We start from the raw sequence: 17,722 nt of genomic DNA on the forward strand, positions 1-17,722 counted from the left end.
TTTTGAGTGGACAATCAGACTGACAGTGGCAGTTTAATCTCTATCTCCCCCTAAGTGATAGAAATTATCAAGGGTGACAGATTCTGAAATAAGGTAAGACATCTACTATATAGGCTATTGTAATTATGTGAAGGTCCTAGATCTTAGAGAAGAACAGACATCTAGAGACATGAACTGAAAAAAATAGCATTTTTTTTTTTTTTACTCAGTGACAGGAAATTATTTGTGATTTTTTTTTTCATTACTTGCCACACAGTGGGTTTAACGATGCAATTTCAAAAATGTGTTTTTATGCTTTTCTTGGTTTGTCCGTCGCTATTGTAGCCTGTGCCTAGACAGCACAGAGAGAGAGAGAGAGAGAGAGCATTCCTCCACAGCTCCAGGGTGATGAAGAGGGTAGGCCAGCCCCCCAGCCCTCTCTCTCTCTCTCTCTCTCTCTCTCTCTCTCTCTCTCTCTCTCTGCAGCTCATGGGTCCAGCGCTGCCTCCTCCAGCAGCTCCCACTTTACGCAGCAGCTGAGTAGCAGATCAGACATGGACACGTCCAGACTTTAACTTTCAGCTCGCCTCTCTCTCTCTCTCTCTCTCCTCTCCTCTCCTCGTCCTCCTCCCCTGCCTCTCCCGCTGAGCTCTGCGTGACTCCGCGGACGCATGGAGATCTAATTTCGCTCCAACTTTCGGTCAGTCGGTCAAGTTGTGCGGAGGCTGTCGTTGGCTGCTGTTGTTTTTGCGCCGTTCGGTTTTTACGAGTCTCCTCATGCGTCGGGAATGCCATGGCCACTCCGAACGCACAGCAGCAGCACCAGGATTATTTCAGATCGGTGAGCAGCGAGTCCACCACCTACATGATGGTCCCGGCCGGCGGGCCGAGCGGGACGAGGCGCAAGGAAGCGCCGTCCAAGATGTGGGTGGCGATGGTGGTGATAGTGGTGGTGGTGCTGCAAATTGCCTCCACCACGGGGCTCTTTGTCTACCTGAACATGTCCATATCAGAGGTAAGAGCTGGTTCCCACTCGCTTTAAGGCTTTGCATGCTGCACTCCGGGTTCCATGCGTCTCTTTGTGGGAATTGTCGCCTTTTTAGAGCCAAAAAACTAACAAGAAATAGTTGAATGTCACATGCACACTCTACACTAAGAAATAGCCACATTTGTGCACAATAGGAGGCTATTCACTGGAACAGAGTTTTCATAAAAAGTAAGACTTGAGCACAGCAGCTGCAAGTCAGAAATGTTTTAGGGATATCTCTGCGTTTCCCAGCAGCTGGGGTGACATTTTTTTGTGTTTGGGGAGTAAATCAGTTCTGGAGAAGTTCGCCCCCGCTTTCTGACTTGCTGAAAGAATGCAGTCCTGAGTTTCCAAGCAGTGGAGGCAGAGGGGCAATAAGCATGTCTGTCTGTCCGGCAGCGTTTATTGAAGTAAACGGGTTAAATTGCGTGCGTAAAAGAACATATTGGAGCCATTTGTGAAGGCAAAAAGTAGTGAGAAGCTGTTCGCGTTGAAGTAGGTTGCAGATGTTGTGCGCAGAGATGAAATATGCAGTGATGGAGGTGGGACATCCCCCGAGGGTTCCACTTAAGCCATTTTTATCTCCTTAGATAAACATGTACATACAATAGGGCTGTAATCTGCCGGTCGTTCCCAGCGACTCGGCCACGCTTTGCCTCAGCCTCTTGTTGCAGTTACTCAAAGTCAAAACTGACAGGGTTTGTTTGTCCTGAAGTTAAATCTGCTACTTGGAGAAACACACTGTGAGAGATGTTGCTCATTGAGCCCCAGCAGGGGAAAGTATGTGATGACAAGTGGACTGATTAATGTTGAGTGTAGGGGGGCAGAGATGTGCCAGATTGAGTCATATTGGTACAATATTAAGGATAAAGGTCCACGACTGCATCTGTGTCTTCTGTAAAGAAAAGGCTAAAGGCAGGGGCAGTTTGTGTTGAGGGGAGGTCTGCACTGGAAGGGTACATATTGGTCTTTTGGAAAATCTGCAGGGAAGCTGGTGCAGGCTCCTGCTGATCTGCTGACCCCACCAAGAGGCTCATTTAGACTGTAACTATACTCCGTCAGAGAGGGGAAGCTGGCCTCAGAGGCGTGCTGAGCCTCTGCCACATGAGAGCAAAACATCTGTCAGAAGATGTGAAACGTGTCACGGTTTCCCCTTAGCGGTGGATCCCTCAGTGTTGAAACCGTGGCGATAAGTTACGCAGGTGTATAACGGAGGGTAACTCCATCCTGAAAATACAAAACCCCAGCATCTCTCTGCCACGTTTTCACGGAGAGGAAAGAGGCTGAAAATGAAGGCTCATTTCCTCAACAAGTCCTCCTGGGAATGAGGAAGAAGAAAAATGATATCTGATGTTTTATTAATGCTTTTGCGGCTAGTTTTCCATTCAAAACAGGTGTTGCAAAAGCTGCTGCATTCACCCAAAGTGATGCACAGTGATGGAGCCATTAGGGAGGCCACTGTGATGGACAAACATCCGGACACTGACAGGACCAAATCTGTGACTTTTTGACGAGTAAACATCGGTCAGTCTACGTCTCTTTTAACGTTTGCTGTATTCTTCAACCAGTCCTCCAACCTCAACAACCTTAAGGTCGTTTTTTACAACCCTCTGATATGACCCATAGGAGAATCTCCTGATATAGGGACTTGAAGCAGCAGTGGTTGAGGGGACGGCTACAGCATGATGTGATGATGGGAGATACGGCAGAATGATTGGTTTGCTGTAGTAGACAGTTGGGCTGCAATGGTAGGAACGTCGTGTCACGTCAAGCCGTAGGCGTCCCTTCAACTGTCACAGCTTAAAGACCTTAATAGTGTCCCTACAGCGGCAGGCGTACCGGACCTTGGTCGCCATGGTCACAATAATCAAAAACCTAGCTACCTTCATCAACATGGTTACCATATTAGCAGTCGTGGCTTCGTTAGGTTTAGGAAAAGATGGTGATGTGGGTTAAAATAACTTCTTCCTCCACATTAGACAATCTTTGTATCCTTTGCTCCTGTCATGATTACAACAGCCACTAGATGTCGCCTAGCAACACAAACATAACTATGGGTCATGATAACCTGCTGTACAGATGACCTATGGGCTAGTTTTTTTTTTGCTTTGTTTTTTTAACAGCAAGACAGTCTGGTATTTTCAAATTCCCATCATGCCAGACACATCAGCTTTTTCATCTCTTTTGGGAAAAGTGCCATTGCAGATGTAGAGGTCATCATGTGGTTGATCAAAGCTTTTTATGCTGATGTTTTGGTGCAAAGTCCTTGACAACGTATCAAAGAGCAGGGGAAATCCACACCAGAAATAGATACAGGCTCTGTTCCTGACTAATGAAATGGCTTGTGTCTACTAAAACTGAAGTAGCAGGATAATCAGGCGCATTCATGCCACGAGTGACTATGTGCAGATACAGAAGCAAAGTTCTTTTTGGATTATACATTAAAATATGAGGCAGAGTTAATATTGGAATCATTAATCTGAGTGATATTCGTCGGGCAAAGTTAACAACAAGGTTAGAAATGTGGTGTGGGATAAATGGTTTATGATTATACTGGATGTTAGGTCCAGTTTTCTATTTCCTTTCTGAAAAAAAATAGAAAGGTAACTATATCAGACTTTGGCTGTGTCCGTTTCCAATTGACTTATTGGCATAAAAGCAACAATCCTGTGTCAACAAAAGCATCTGTAGAGATGTGCTAAAGTGACTTTATATACTTTATTGATGAGATCATAAAATGCACGAAGACTTATTCATGAAGTAAAAGGCTATTTTACAACTTGAGTAATGGGTTGATTTAAGTTTTTCTCCTCTGACACATAAAAAGTGGCAGGAAGTCACATAAGGAATAGTTTAGAGTCGATAGTGGACAGAGACGAAATGGAAAACATGGAGCTTTGTGTCTGCATGTGGGGGATCCCCTGGTTCTCATGCGAAGGCCAGCTATTTTTACTCTGGAAACAGTCCCTCCTTTGAATTGCAGTGGAGTTAACACCCCATGCCAGCCTGGCTAAGACAAAAGATACTGGGGAACAATGAACATCATATAATGAGGAACGCTCCAGTGTTGCCTCAGCGCTGCCACATTCACGCACAAACAAATACACACATGTAAATACAGGAGATCCTGGTCTTCCGGGTGTATGACCTACTGGATGAGGCACACTGTGCAAACCAGCTACACACAATGAATGGCACCTTGGTGAATGCAAAGTTTGAAAGATACAAGTATTTAGTCGCCTGTTAATGGGCTACCGAATAAAGGCCATAGCGCTATAATAGCTATAGTATGTAAGAGCAGAAATCAAGCATAAGTCAATCAGTAAGTCCATTGACTGGGAAATAATCGCCAACTCTTCCAATAATCGATCAAATGCAAAACATTCACAACATCTTTTCAATTGTGAGGATGTGCTGCTTTTTTCTGTGTGAGAGTGCATTGGGTAACTTTGGGTTTCAGACCGCTGGTCAGACACAGCTGTTGGTCTTAAGGAGGCTGCGAGGGGTATTTTTCCTCTTTCTGCAAACATTTTATAGACCAAAAAAAAAGATTAATCAAAAATAATAATAAAAAAAATACTAGAAAGGTTTCTTGTCACTTGAACTGAGTTGGTTCTTTGGTTTGTTTATGTTAAAATAATCACTTCTTATATAAGGAAGCATCTATTTAGTGGTTTAAAATTAAAGGTCCCATATTTTACACTTTTCTTGTGTTTTATTTGAAGTGTTGATGTCTATAAGAAGATATATTTGTGGTTTTAAGAACCAAAAACCGGCTTAAACTGCGCTGGTTTCAGTTGCAGCTTCGAGGAAACTTTCTTTACGTTGCATCATGCATCTGGATCAAAGCTTGATCATGTCCACATACTTTACGACTTCCCTGATCCGAGTCGCATGAGCCTCCAGATCTGTGACAGTTCCACTATTTCATTTTATATTAAACTGAGTCTTTGATGTTTGTTGCACTCGTTGACTCCAGCGCCAAACAACATCACACGAATACAGTATGTGTGTGTGTGTGTGTGTGTGTGTGTTTGTTTGCAGCTACCGTGGTTGTGTAGGCGACAGAAATTTTAGATTGTAGTGTCATTTATGTTAATTTGTGTGAAATTTGGGGGGTTTGTGTGCTTGTATGTGTGATTGGCATTCCATTCCTTACACTTCACTGGTCCACTTTATTATTGTTTGGGTTCACTGACAGGCTCTGACTCACCCTCATGCAACAATACTCCCACTCTGTGTGTGTGTGTGTGTGCGCGTGTGCGTGTGTGTGTGGTCAGATTCACACAGAATGTGGATGTTTGTTAGGTGTGTGTGTGTGTAAATGTGTGTGGTCCACTTTGCTTAAGAAATCACCAATTTATGTCTTTCCAGTCTGTGTTTCTGTAATTTAACTGTCTTTGGGTGTGTGTGTGTGTGTGTGTGTGTGTGTGTGTGTTTTCTCCTTTTATCTGTGTGATGACCAGATGACCTCCGAGCAAAGAAAGAGGAAAATCCATCCAAATATTTAACATTTTCCAGTCCACAGTGGGCCTATAGTCATTTTATGGTTCTGGTTCAGATTCCGATCTTTGATCTTCTAGTTTCTTAAATGTGGAGATTTTATACTTTTTATATCCTACGTGATAGTAAACTGAGTATATTTGGGACATTTGAAGGTGTCACCTTTAGATATGGGAAATTGTAATGGTGTTTTTTTATGAAACGATTTATTGACGAATGAGAAAACAACCTGATAATGAAACTAATGGTTTGTTGCAGCTGTAGACACAAGTGTACATGGCAACTTTGATGATACACAACCCTGTTATAGGGGTTCTTTGAGCTTGAAACATAAAGCTGCCATTTGTTTGGTGTCCACAGTTCGACTCCAGGCTCCATTGGTAGTTAAAAAACAACTTGTTCCATTGGTCTAAGACACATACCTTGCTGGTTCAGTTCCATCTGGTCAACCCTCTTTGTCTCTACAGATATTTTGTCCTGTCTCTCTCTATTGATAGCAGTTAAATCAAGATAAAAATGCTTTAATTTGACAGTGGAAAACAGTGGAAAGTAGAAAATCACAGCCACGTATCACTTGAATTTTAGAGCTGGCGTTACATAACCTCAGATGTTTTGGTTGCTGCCTGCTGATACTTACAAATTTAGGGCGACTGTTTGCTGGAAATCAAACATTTAAAAAAAAAAATCCACTTGGCAGAACAAATCCAGGAACATGTGGCAATTTGAGTGGAACACGTCGGCACCTGCTAAAAGCACCCAGCTAAACAAATAACCAGAAGTTGTAAGCTTGCCTGAAAGATAACAAGTAGAAAACAAGGTTATTGGCTTTTTAATATCAGTCAATCTCACCCCTTCACTCATTTCTCCAGTCCTGCCTCCCTGTGTGGCCTCAGCTGCTGTTGCCATGACATTTCTGACATTAGCTCCTATATAGAACAGCATGGGCCGAACATAAATCTGCTCTCTATTTATCCCAGACATTCACACTGGATCAGGTTTTATTGTAAAGGGCCAAGGTTAAAGTTACTGTTACACAATCAATGAATGCCCTAACAAGAATGGCAGTGTATGTGTTCCCGATGTGCATTGTGGGGGTGGGCATGCAACACGTGTGCATCACAGGGGGTTTGTGACCTCCTTGGGACCTTTTCTGGTGTAAACACCAACCTTGTCGGGACTAGTAGTCCTTATGGGGACCAAAGCCAAAATCAAGGCAATGTCCTTACAAGGATAACTGAGCAAACGTGTGTGTGTGTGTGTGTGTGTGTGTGTGTGTGTGTGTGTGTGAATACTATAACATACAGGTGCATGCATGTTTATCATGATTAACAAATTGTTGAGTAAAATCAAACCCATCACTTCAAATATTTAGATTTAATTTGAGGCTACTAATATAAACCTCCCACACCAGACTCCATTGCCAAAATACACAACTCTCTCTCTCTCTCTCTCTCTCTACCTCCTGCCCCCCTGCAGTCTGTGTGTGTTGTGGTTCAAATCCACGTTAGAGAATCGAGTTTCAGTCAGTTTTAGGGCTCGAGGGAGGGGGACGAATTTTTCAGGAATGACACAAGCAGTTTTTTTTTTCCTCTTTTTTTCTTTTATGAGGTAGGAGCTTAGACGTTAAATGATTCTCTGGCACTGGATGTGTGTGTGTGTTCTGTGCATCTAAACAGGCCTTGGGCATGTCTCCAAAGTTACGTAAGGTGTTTATATGGGCATAACACGCAAAAAGAGCAAGAGAAGTGAGAAAACAAGAGGCTTAAACACACATCATGCAAACACACACGAAGAGCATTGCGTTTTCTTGTGTCTTCATGACTAAATGAAAATGACAAGGCCAAAATGAGGTCAAGTCGATAATGTCTTAAAATTTCTGTTGGCCAGTGCTCATGAACAGACCAAATTCCGGCCTTTTTCTGACGCAAATTGGTTTGTTTTTTTGTGCTTACAAAAACAAAATAGTCAAATATGACACATAAGAAGCTTCCTGACCCAATATTCTGTCATTCCTCAGCAGGATTTCTTTTACCAGCCAGGTTATAGTCACTCAAACATTCACGAGCACACACACACACATTTATTGGGAGACTTGTGGTGACACATCCGTGTTGTGTCTTCGCACAGACCTGCACGCTCAAGTGTTTTCATGGCCAGTTCATTTGGACGAGGATGAAAAGGAAGACAGGGATCAGAGGACAGAGGTAGGGAAGAGGAAACGTGGGACTGAGAGTTGAAAGAGACAAAAGCGAAGGGGGAAGACAAGAGGAGATGAAGGTGATGAGCCTTTTACAAAAAAGAGATCTGATAAATACTGAGTATGTGGGCTTTAATCAGTTGTACAGTAGGATATAGACTCTCAAGAGGCTGAGACATCCTGATTTTTATGGGCCAAACTTCAAAAACACTGGATCCTGCATAAACTGTTCTAAACTGAAATTCATAAATAAAAATGGCGGACTGTCCCTTTAAATGGTGAAACAGCGATGAGGCAGGGAAACAAAACATCTCTGGATGTTCGTACTGAGTTAGCACCGTTCAAAGTCACAGAACTTTATTGAAAAATCAGGTCAAATGCCTGAAATTTACAAAAACACCAAACATGCCAGTTTTCATCTTGAGAAACTGTGAAATCTGGAAAATCTTCAGTCGAAGAAATGGCGCAGCTTTTTTCATCTTGAACAAAACTTACAGTGAAGTGTTGATTAAACACACAAGATACAACATGTTAATTTGTGAACTTTAGAGGTGTTTCTATGTCTATTTTTTACCTGTGGACAGGGCCAGGCTAGCTGTTTCACCCGTTTCTAGTCTTTATGATAAGCTAAGCTAACCAGTTGCTTCATATTTAGCATACAGACATGACTTGAATTTAAAGGCCTCCTGAGAGCTCGATTTCAAAGACAGTAGTTGTTGTTAATCATGCCCCAAAAAAAAAAAAAAAAAAAAAACCCTCTGAAGTCACATAAATTGTCAGATATGAGGATGAAGTGAAGCTGAAAGAGAAGAAAGACAGAGAGGAGAGAGATTAATCATATAACAGAGCACAGGAGAGGAGTCTGCTGATGTCATCTGACAGAGCACAGTTACACAGACCCACCACACACACACACACACACACACACACACACACGACCTTGCTTAAACAGCTTGATACATGAACAGGATATTTACGTTCCCACGTTGGAATGCTCATTAGGATGTGGCTACAGCTGTGTGTGTGTGTGTGTGTGTGTGTGTGTGTGTGTGTGTGTGTGTGTGTGTGTGTGTGTGTGTGTGTGCCAACAGCTGGTGCTGCCCTGTGTGTTATCACTTTGTTTGCTCAGTCAACATGCCTATAAAGTGCTGATAAACTCTCCTGCCACATCTGGTAGCTGATACCAGGTAGCAGCGTTAGGTCTTTGCAGCATGTCGGCTGGGTTTCTGTCGTCTCATTTTCACTGGCTCATAACATGCAGAAGTTATTTAATTTATTGTATAAATCCACGTTATGAAAGCCGTTTTATGGTGCAACTAACAATTACAGATTAACATAACAATTATTTTCTGTAATAATCCATTAATTGTTTGGTTGATGTCATGTTAGGAAATAGAGAAAAATGCTCAAAGAGCCCAAGGTGACAATTATAGGATACAAAACCAGAAAATATTCACATTAAAAAAGCTGTTTTTGCAACAACAAAAAAAGGAATAAAAACCTGATTTCAGCTCTAGAAAGGTAGTTTTTGTTCTGTCTTTTTTTTCCTTACACAAGCAGTAAAAAGTGGCATGAACATGTATAAAATCATCCAGTATCAGCACTGAACAGCTAGCAGCTGCTTTAGTACAAAAATGCATGGAATGTGTCAGCACACAAATCTTCAGTATCAGTTCGACAACTTCATTATCAAGAATTATGAAGAAGTTAATCAAAAGCTAAGATAACGAGCAGCAGGCTGGTCTTTTATTTACCTGAAAAAGAGTTTGCTGGAATCGGATTAGAGTCCAGTTTTTAGCGCATGCTTGATAAATGAAACAGTCCATGCTTGAGCGTTTACTCCCATATATGATCTGATAATCAAAAAAAGATGCCAGTTCCTGTGCAAAATTGCCCAACTGACGTAAATAAAAGGCTTCAGGAACTATTTGGCAATTTATAGTATTACTAGGAAACAGATGGATAAATACATAACATGCAGACGTTCACCCCAGCATTGGACTACATCAAAATGTCCCTCTTCTCATCTGTCCATCTTCCTTCATTTCCACTCTCCGCTGTAAACACCCCATATGGCTCCCATCATATAGTAACCAAAGCCATACTTCCAATACTTTCTATACATGCATCATATCAAAGAAAAGGGGCAGAAAGAAGCTGCTTTGCTCTGCTGGAGCATGTCCAGTAGAACCACAGGGAAACCTTGAGTTTGGTGGGAGGTAACAAAAGTGGGAAAAGGGGGAAATGAAGGAAAGAAAAGGAAAAAGGAAAGAAAGAGTGGGTTTTCAGGGTGTTTTTAAAAAGATGACCATGTGTTCTAAATGGGGCCGAAACTCAATGCCTGCAGTATTTATTTTGTTTTTATTTTATTGTCTATTTAACTTGTACAAAACACAATACATTTATTGTACCAGATATAGCTAAACAAACACACAGGCTGCAGAAATAAAAGATAATATTAAGTCGCTGATAGCTGATAGTGTTTATTTATCTATTATATAGTACAAAAAGTACTACATGCACTTTTCAGGGCTCCACTCTAAAATTTGGAATTTGTTTATGTAGCATTCAAGTCATGGGAAATGAATTAAACTGGCCAAATAATTTGTCCCAGTGAAACACTTTAAATGTGGAACAAAAATAAATATACAAACAGATCACAAATGTCCTCCATTTATTTTTCTCCAACATCAACAGTCGAGTAGTGATTAGTCGATTAATCGTTAAGTCAATCAGCAGAAGAATAATCAGCAACTATATGATTCATCAAGAAAAAAATTGTGCATAATGAAAATATTTGTCACTTGCAGCATTAGACATGACAACAGCTGGCGGCTAAATTTAGTGTGTTGTTATGAAACGAGGTAAAGTTGCCTTAGTTAAGTTTTGTAATACTCCAGAGCATCAGGGCTGACTGCCCCTGTGAAGAAAGTACTTTCTTTATTTCTTGGTTGTGTTGTATGTCACATATAACACGGCTGGTTATTCAAGATGTCCTGGAAAGTGATTTCTTGAGTGGCGGCTATCCAAGATTTAATAAATAGGTCAATAATAGGCCGTTATATTGGAAAGCCAGTCTGTCTGTCCAACCTTTGCATATACTGTATGTGTGTACACTATACAGTATCTTGTATACAGTATCTACACCTTTTGTGTGTGGCACTGTAGATATGTCCATTGACACAAAGAAAATGAACTTGCCTCATTTACCAATGTGTGCAAATAGAAGTTTTTGTGCGTGTGTGTGTGTCTTTGTTTGTGCCTTTGTGTGTATCACCTGGTTAGCCAGTGGCTGATTGGATGGAAAGTTCTTAGCTGGTCTAACATGATCTAACCCTGGGAATGGGCTGACATCTCTGTCCTGGCACAAGAAGGAAGGCTTGTTAGTGTCAACTGAAGTCTGTCTAATCCAATGTTTTCCTCCCTCACACACACACACACACACACACTCTCTGATATCAGCTTTTTGACTCAGAACGCAGTAACAGGACCCTCCTGTCCCTGTCAGCTCTCATCTCTGTACCAATTAAACAACCGTTGTACTCTTTTCTTCACTCTCTCCTCTAATCTCTCCCCAATTATCTTTTCTATCTTTCCACCCACTCTTGTCCCACGTCCACAACGGTTACCTCCTCCATAAACCTTAGTGTTGGCCATCCCTTTGTGTGTCTCATGTCTCATTGACTGTGAAGAACACTGTGGTTTTGGCTTTACATGAAAGGCGTCACAACCCATCACCACTGCTTTCGTAGATCAAAAAACCACAAAAACATTATCGCTTAAGTTCCCCTATCTCAGCACTACACTGAGCTGCAGACCGGAGCAAAGTTTTGGCTTCCACAACACAACACTACCTCATTAAAACCTTGTACATGTGCGATCACAGGTCGTCCGTGAACCGATGAATCAAATGCTGAGCATGGATTTGGCTTTGTCTGCAACTGCTGAATGGAAAACCTTAATAAGTAAAGCTCTGGGAATAGAGGTGAAATCATGAACCTGTCAAGCAGCGGGGTAAAGCTTCTCTCCAGGCCGTGACTTAAATAATGTTGTCGTTTTTTGCTAGACTTTTTGTCTGTTAAGAGCTGGAGCCGAGTAAGGTTAAGAAAGCACATATTGGCAGGGATGCTAGATTACGGCACCATAACACTGACATTTTAGCTCTCAAGGAAATTAGACTTTGGACGAACGAATCACCAAACTGATTATGATGAGATATGCAACCCGGTGAGTCATCACTTTAAAAGTAGTAAATCATTGACTTTTGTATGTCTTAATATCTTAGATGACTGGGATTTGATATCCTATTTCAAGACTCAGTTGTCTTTTGCAAGGATCTAAATCAAATATACAGATTCCAAGGTTTCCCAGAGCCAGCAGAGAAATGCTAACATACTGTACTTGTTTGGACAAAAAGACAGAAGTCTTGTTTTGGATGTCTTGGGTTCTTGTAGAGGAGATAAAAATCTTGCAGGAATATTATGAAAACATGTGTCCAATCTGGAATTGTGTTTCCCTGCCAATATAAAAAGGGATCCCAGCTTTGGTGCTTCCAAAATATTATGGTCGGGGAGGGACATCTGAGAAACATCTAGATTTTTCACTGATAGAGAATTTAAAGGTTGAAAAGGCTCTTTTTACAACCAAATCACTAACAGCTTAAGTCCTTACCTTTAATGTTTCTACTATTCTAAAAAATTTGGACAAAATGTTTTTAAAAAAGACCAAGAGTTTGCAATCATGCTAGTGGGTCCGTGGGGCTGGAGCTAAATGCTAAAATCAGCATGTTAACATCCTCATAATGACAAAGCTAACAGGCTGATGTTTATCAGGTATAATGTTAAGGTAAGAAACCAAATCTTGCAAGGTTGGATTGTGGGTTCAGGTGGGCGGGGCTTGGCGCATGGCAGAGAGCGGTGACTGCTTTGTTGTGACATCACAAAGTTCCAGAAGTGCTGACGGCTGGTTTTAAGGCTCAGTTTCTGAATACAGGCTGTGTGCATTTCTCTGTGGACTGAGGCTTTGATACTTTGTATTAATATAGAACCTAGACCTGGTTTATAATCAAAGAAACGCATGGACATCTACCTTTATGCTATACAGGACCTTTAAAAACCAAAAATGTGAACCTTATGGTGGCACTATAAGAAAATTGAAGATATTATCAAAGTCATTAGGTCCATTGTCTGGGGACCATGAATGCAGAAAGCAAAAAATATCAAACACAAACCAACATTGCCGTCTCTAAGAACCACACTGCTAATTTAAAATAATTTCTTTATGCTCTTATTTCCTCAGCCATGAGCTCAGATAACAACCTTTACCATCTCAAATGCAGGAAGAATTGTGAGTGTTGTCAGTAACAACTGGAATAACTTCACCATCCTGCTTTCGATTCTCAGAAGCAGCATAACAGCGGCAAGGAATCCCATCAGTTTAGATCGCAAACAGGTTCTCTGGCCTTTAACAGTTGGCGCTGACAGCATTCAACACTTCAACATGCTGCACAAATGCTCGACTATGGTTTCATTTGAATGGCCGAAATTAGAGCATGTCAACAAATAGAAAAGGCTTTAAGTGTGGTCACGCTGGTGTGGCTTTGAATTCCAAGTCCAGGATAAGACTGGATTGATCCAAGTCGCAGCTGAAATGAGAACCACATTGCAAATAATGTAATAATGAAATTTTAAATTCTGAGAACGACATGTGGGATCCATTCTCTGGAGGATTTTCTGTCATCAGGAAAGGCTAATGAAGGCTAAACCAACTGCACACACTGACTTTGCTCATGTTCATATGTGCATTTGTTCTGATTCTTCAGAGAAAATTATATTTTAACATTCCTTCCTCATCATGATTTTAACGCTCATGTCTCAGATAGTAATCCCAACTTTTCATTTGCCTCCGTTTGAAGGATTTGCAGCCTCAGGATCAGTCACAGAGGTAATGACAGCTGATGATAACCTTTGACCTCGCGTCAGTGGGTTCACATGTCAGCGTCTCGAGTGCTATCACTGCTCGCTGCAGTGGAATAAGAACGTCATATGTGGTCCTTTATTATTAGTATTTTATCAGTTTATGAATAAATTATGAATACAGAGTGATGATGAAGGGGTGACACGTTTTTAGTCCGAACCACCAGATATAAAGATGTGATTTATACGCTTAAAATGAAATTGCACATATAAGGAATGAGTGAGTATACACATGAAATCTTTAATTATCAAAGTGACTGTTATATGAACAGGAAACAGGATATTTTTAGCAAACACTGTCCTTAGTTTTCACCATAGCAAACTGTGCTGCAGTATTATAGCACAATATAGTAGCAATGAAGACAATTATACTATAATAATAATGTTTCATAGCCACAGCATATACTGCAGAACACACACGCACACACACACACACACATGCGCGCAGACAGGGGATTCACAGCCCAGAAAGAGAGTGCAAGCATTCCCAGAAGTCTACAGTGTGTTTATTGTGGTAGCTGGTGACACCACAAACTACTCATTTGCTAGAACAGTAGCTTCACAGGCCAGCAGTCAAGCACACACACACACACACACACACACACACACACACACACACACACACACACACACACTTAGAGAGGTCAGTGCATGTGAATTCAATTCATTTTCTTCAGGTGTTTTTAATTTTTTTTTTTTTTAAATCAAGATCAGCTCTTTTTCAAATTTTAGTTTTTTTAATATTTTGATTGTTGAGAACCACATTGAATATTTTATGAAAAGAAAATGCACCAGTTAGCGTTTGGTATTTTTACTCCCCTTCTTCAGCCTTTTTTCAAATGTCCAACACCGCTCCTCAAATAATTCTAACCTGCGTCCTAAAAATAACCCTTTCAGCCGTTCAAAGTGCTCACTCTCCTTGTTTTTCATTCTTGGGGACCCCACCAGAGAAAACACAGATCAGCTACAGTTTCACCAGTACTTGTAAAGGCCCCGCTCACTTGAGTCACGCTCGCTCACCACCTCCACACACAAAAACATTCGCAGACACAGTTGCCCACCCATGCTGGACCTGCCCACCCACAGGCACCCAGTGGACCCCACAGCAACACAACGACCCAAACTGCTTCACTTAACATTCATTTCATCATTGTGCATCTCTGGGGCAAGCTTCGGCCTTTAATTAACCTGAGTTTGTTTGCAGCTTTCACTTTAACTTTCTCCATGATGAAATTATCCAGTCATGGAGAGCGTAATCTTGAATTTAGGCTTAATTGCATGAAACTGGCTTTGCTAAAGTAGTTGTTTATCAGAAAGGAAGAATCTGAGGTTACGTAAGGGTTACACAATGATCTCCAGCTGTTTGCCTAATTTAGATTGGTTGTCACGTAGCTGCCATTAAACTAATTTTAAATCACCTGTTGCAGCTGATGTCAATGATAATGCGCCAACGGGTCCAACCAACGTTTTCTCTGTGGCCCTCAATTTCCCATAATGCACTGTGTTGCCAGTACATTGTTGGGAAGGATTCACAAGACAAGGACTCACGTGTTTGGAGAGTCAGAAAATATCATGTGACCTCTGTGTGACACCATCCTGGACGCTGCTATAAAGAGAATGTTAGGGAAAAATCGACTCTGTATATTTACCATTAACCTGCCACAGTTTGCCAGTTGCTCATTATGTGTTGAAGACAAACAAGTTCAGTTCAGCGCTGGTGTTTGTTTGCTGTTTGAGAGCAACTTCCTGGTGATAAACTTGGAAATAATTGACACGCCTGAACGCAGCGTTAGTTTTGCTCTCTGTGACACGCGATTGTTCGTGTGGAACATTCATAGCTCGCATGCTGCAGAAGATCCAGTATCTGAACACATGTAGCTTCCTCCTTGTTCTTTCTCTGCCTCCATCACGTCAGCTCGCAGTCGCCTGGAGCGTTACTGCCGGTATGTGTGTGCAGGTGACGGAGACAAACTGGAAAGTCCTGACCTCTTCTTGCTCTTTTCTTTACTTCTCTCATCCTCCTTCTGCCTTTTCCCTCTCTTCGTTTTATTCTCCCTTGTTCCTGCTCCTGCAGATGACGAGAACCAGAAACTTAGCAAGAGCAAAAGTTTACGTGGGTCTTAACTTCTCACTCTCTCAAGCTTAGATAACACACTCCTATCAAGTTACAATGGAGTCTGTGTCTTTATCACCACTGATCTTTACAGCTTTTTTTTTTATATCTAAGCAGTAACATTCTCAATTGTTATAAGCGACAAGGAAGTTAAAGAGAAAGAAAGAAACAACCAGAATATCTGCAGGCAGGTCCACCCAGCTTTTGTATGTCTTTAAACTTTATTTAAACTGGATGGAGTCCAAAACAGCAAAAATTGACAAAGAGAGGTCAAAGTTGCACACACAAAGGCTGGGAGTGGTAATCTGCTGTCTTGCTGTGGGGCTGTGTGCACCATCACGAGCACTGGCACTCGCAGACGAGTGTGCGAGAGGGGCGTGCGTGGATTTGCACTGTTGTTTGCAAGTAAAACAATTACCGCATCCAGATCACATACTCCTTAGATCATTTGCACCATTCCTCATTCAAGTAGTTCACACACACACAAACATACACTGAACAGGACACAATGGAAGTAACTGGCTGCCAGTAATGTCATTAATGTTTCTCAGCAGGAGCAGGTTGACATCTGGATTGATTTTAAAGTATATGGACCATATGGGGAGTTTTAATGTCTATTTTTAGGAGGAAGAACCTCTACTTGAAGCCCATTATCAAATACTTTCTATGTTGTGTATATCTGGTTTGTTGGCTGTGATCTAAAGGTCCAAAAGGGAACATTTGATGATGTAAATACCCAGAAATCACAGCGAATTAAACTGAACTCTGATGTGTTGTGTGTCCAGTGTCTGACACTAGAAAATAAATTGGTCCAGTAGATCAGTGGGAACGCCATGCATGCTAGCTTTATTGTGCTTCATGTTATAGATTCTGTGAAATAAAATCAATTGTATTTGCACCTGGTCTCTGCAGCGCGTCACTCCACACCCACTGAAAACAACTCACCCAACAAGGCCTTTATCTCCTGACGCAGCTGCAAACAGCTCAACCATGCAGCGATAAATCACTGATTGTTTGAGTTGCCCTCAAGTGTCCACGTTAGCGTCACCGAGGCAAATTCTTGTTCTTTGATTGTGTGTGGGTGATTAAAGTCGAGATTTCTAAAGAAAGACCTCCTCATCTTTTTAAAATTACCCTGAAAACGGCAATCAGAGCAGTTTTTTTTTCTTTTTTCTAAAGTTGCGTCAAAGCTGTGAGCTAAACGCACGCTCATTAAAGTCAAAGTTCAAAGAGACAGGGTTTGAGGAGTCCTGAATCTGTGATTGAGATTTAATGGCGCTAGTATATCTTATTGATCCCTGATTTGATTCTGATTGGTCCCACCGAGCCACAGAAACAGGAATCTAAGCAGGAAAGATGAAAGGAATCAGATACAAAGACCAGCAAAGAATTACCCATAACAACAAGAATAACCCTTTCAGTTTTGCACTCTGAATGAGAGGGTGGACAAAATGGGAAATGACAATGTCCCCATATCACGGCGTATGAGTCCGGATCTTGTTTTGCTTTTATTTGAATTTTAAAAGTATCATCTCGACCTTGACAAAGCCAGCTCATCTCTACTTTTCAAAGGCACCTGCTGCTGCTATCTGTGGAAATGTACAAAGACCAAACGCAACATCATTTCGAGAAAAGACAAGGGAGCCACTGAGAAGAGGAAGAGGAGGTCGAGTTCAGAAGCTGAGGCAGTTTTTAAATCACCTCTAGAACCAGAACTTCCTCATGTTTTGAGGATATATACATATATATTTTTTATACTTGAATACTGACTATCAAGAGCAGCACATTCAACATGACATCAGTATGTAGTCAAACCCACAGAATCTGCTGGTATTAGCAACGTTAATACAGATTTTCATTTGAGTCCTTTCAAATGTCTCAGTCTTTGTCTTCAACTCTGCACTTTGCTTCCTTCACTGAAGCAAACT

The 17,722-nt window shown here is 41.4% G+C and overlaps 1 protein-coding gene and 1 long non-coding RNA gene across 2 annotated transcripts in view; one reads left to right on the plus strand and one right to left on the minus strand.

Moving 5' to 3' along the window:
* Positions 1–460: 460 nt before the first annotated feature.
* The window catches only part of tnfsf10l (TNF superfamily member 10, like), a 62,424-nt gene continuing 45,162 nt past the window's right edge, over positions 461–17,722 (plus strand). The window contains exon 1 of the mRNA XM_071458943.1: positions 461–994. Within this exon, the coding sequence (XP_071315044.1) occupies positions 773–994 (222 nt within the window). The 5' untranslated portion in view covers positions 461–772. The remainder of the gene's footprint in view (positions 995–17,722) is intronic.
* The window catches only part of LOC139606675 (uncharacterized), a 57,169-nt gene continuing 54,690 nt past the window's right edge, over positions 15,244–17,722 (minus strand). Inside the window, exon 3 of the long non-coding RNA XR_011684667.1 lies at positions 15,244–15,749. This is a non-coding gene — a long non-coding RNA (uncharacterized lncRNA). The remainder of the gene's footprint in view (positions 15,750–17,722) is intronic.

This window comes from Trachinotus anak, unplaced genomic scaffold, assembly GCF_046630095.1.
Source record: "Trachinotus anak isolate AG129_WGS33_773 ecotype Australia unplaced genomic scaffold, CSIRO_AGI_Tana_v1 ptg000023l, whole genome shotgun sequence".
Classification (NCBI taxonomy): Eukaryota; Metazoa; Chordata; class Actinopteri; order Carangiformes; family Carangidae; genus Trachinotus; species Trachinotus anak.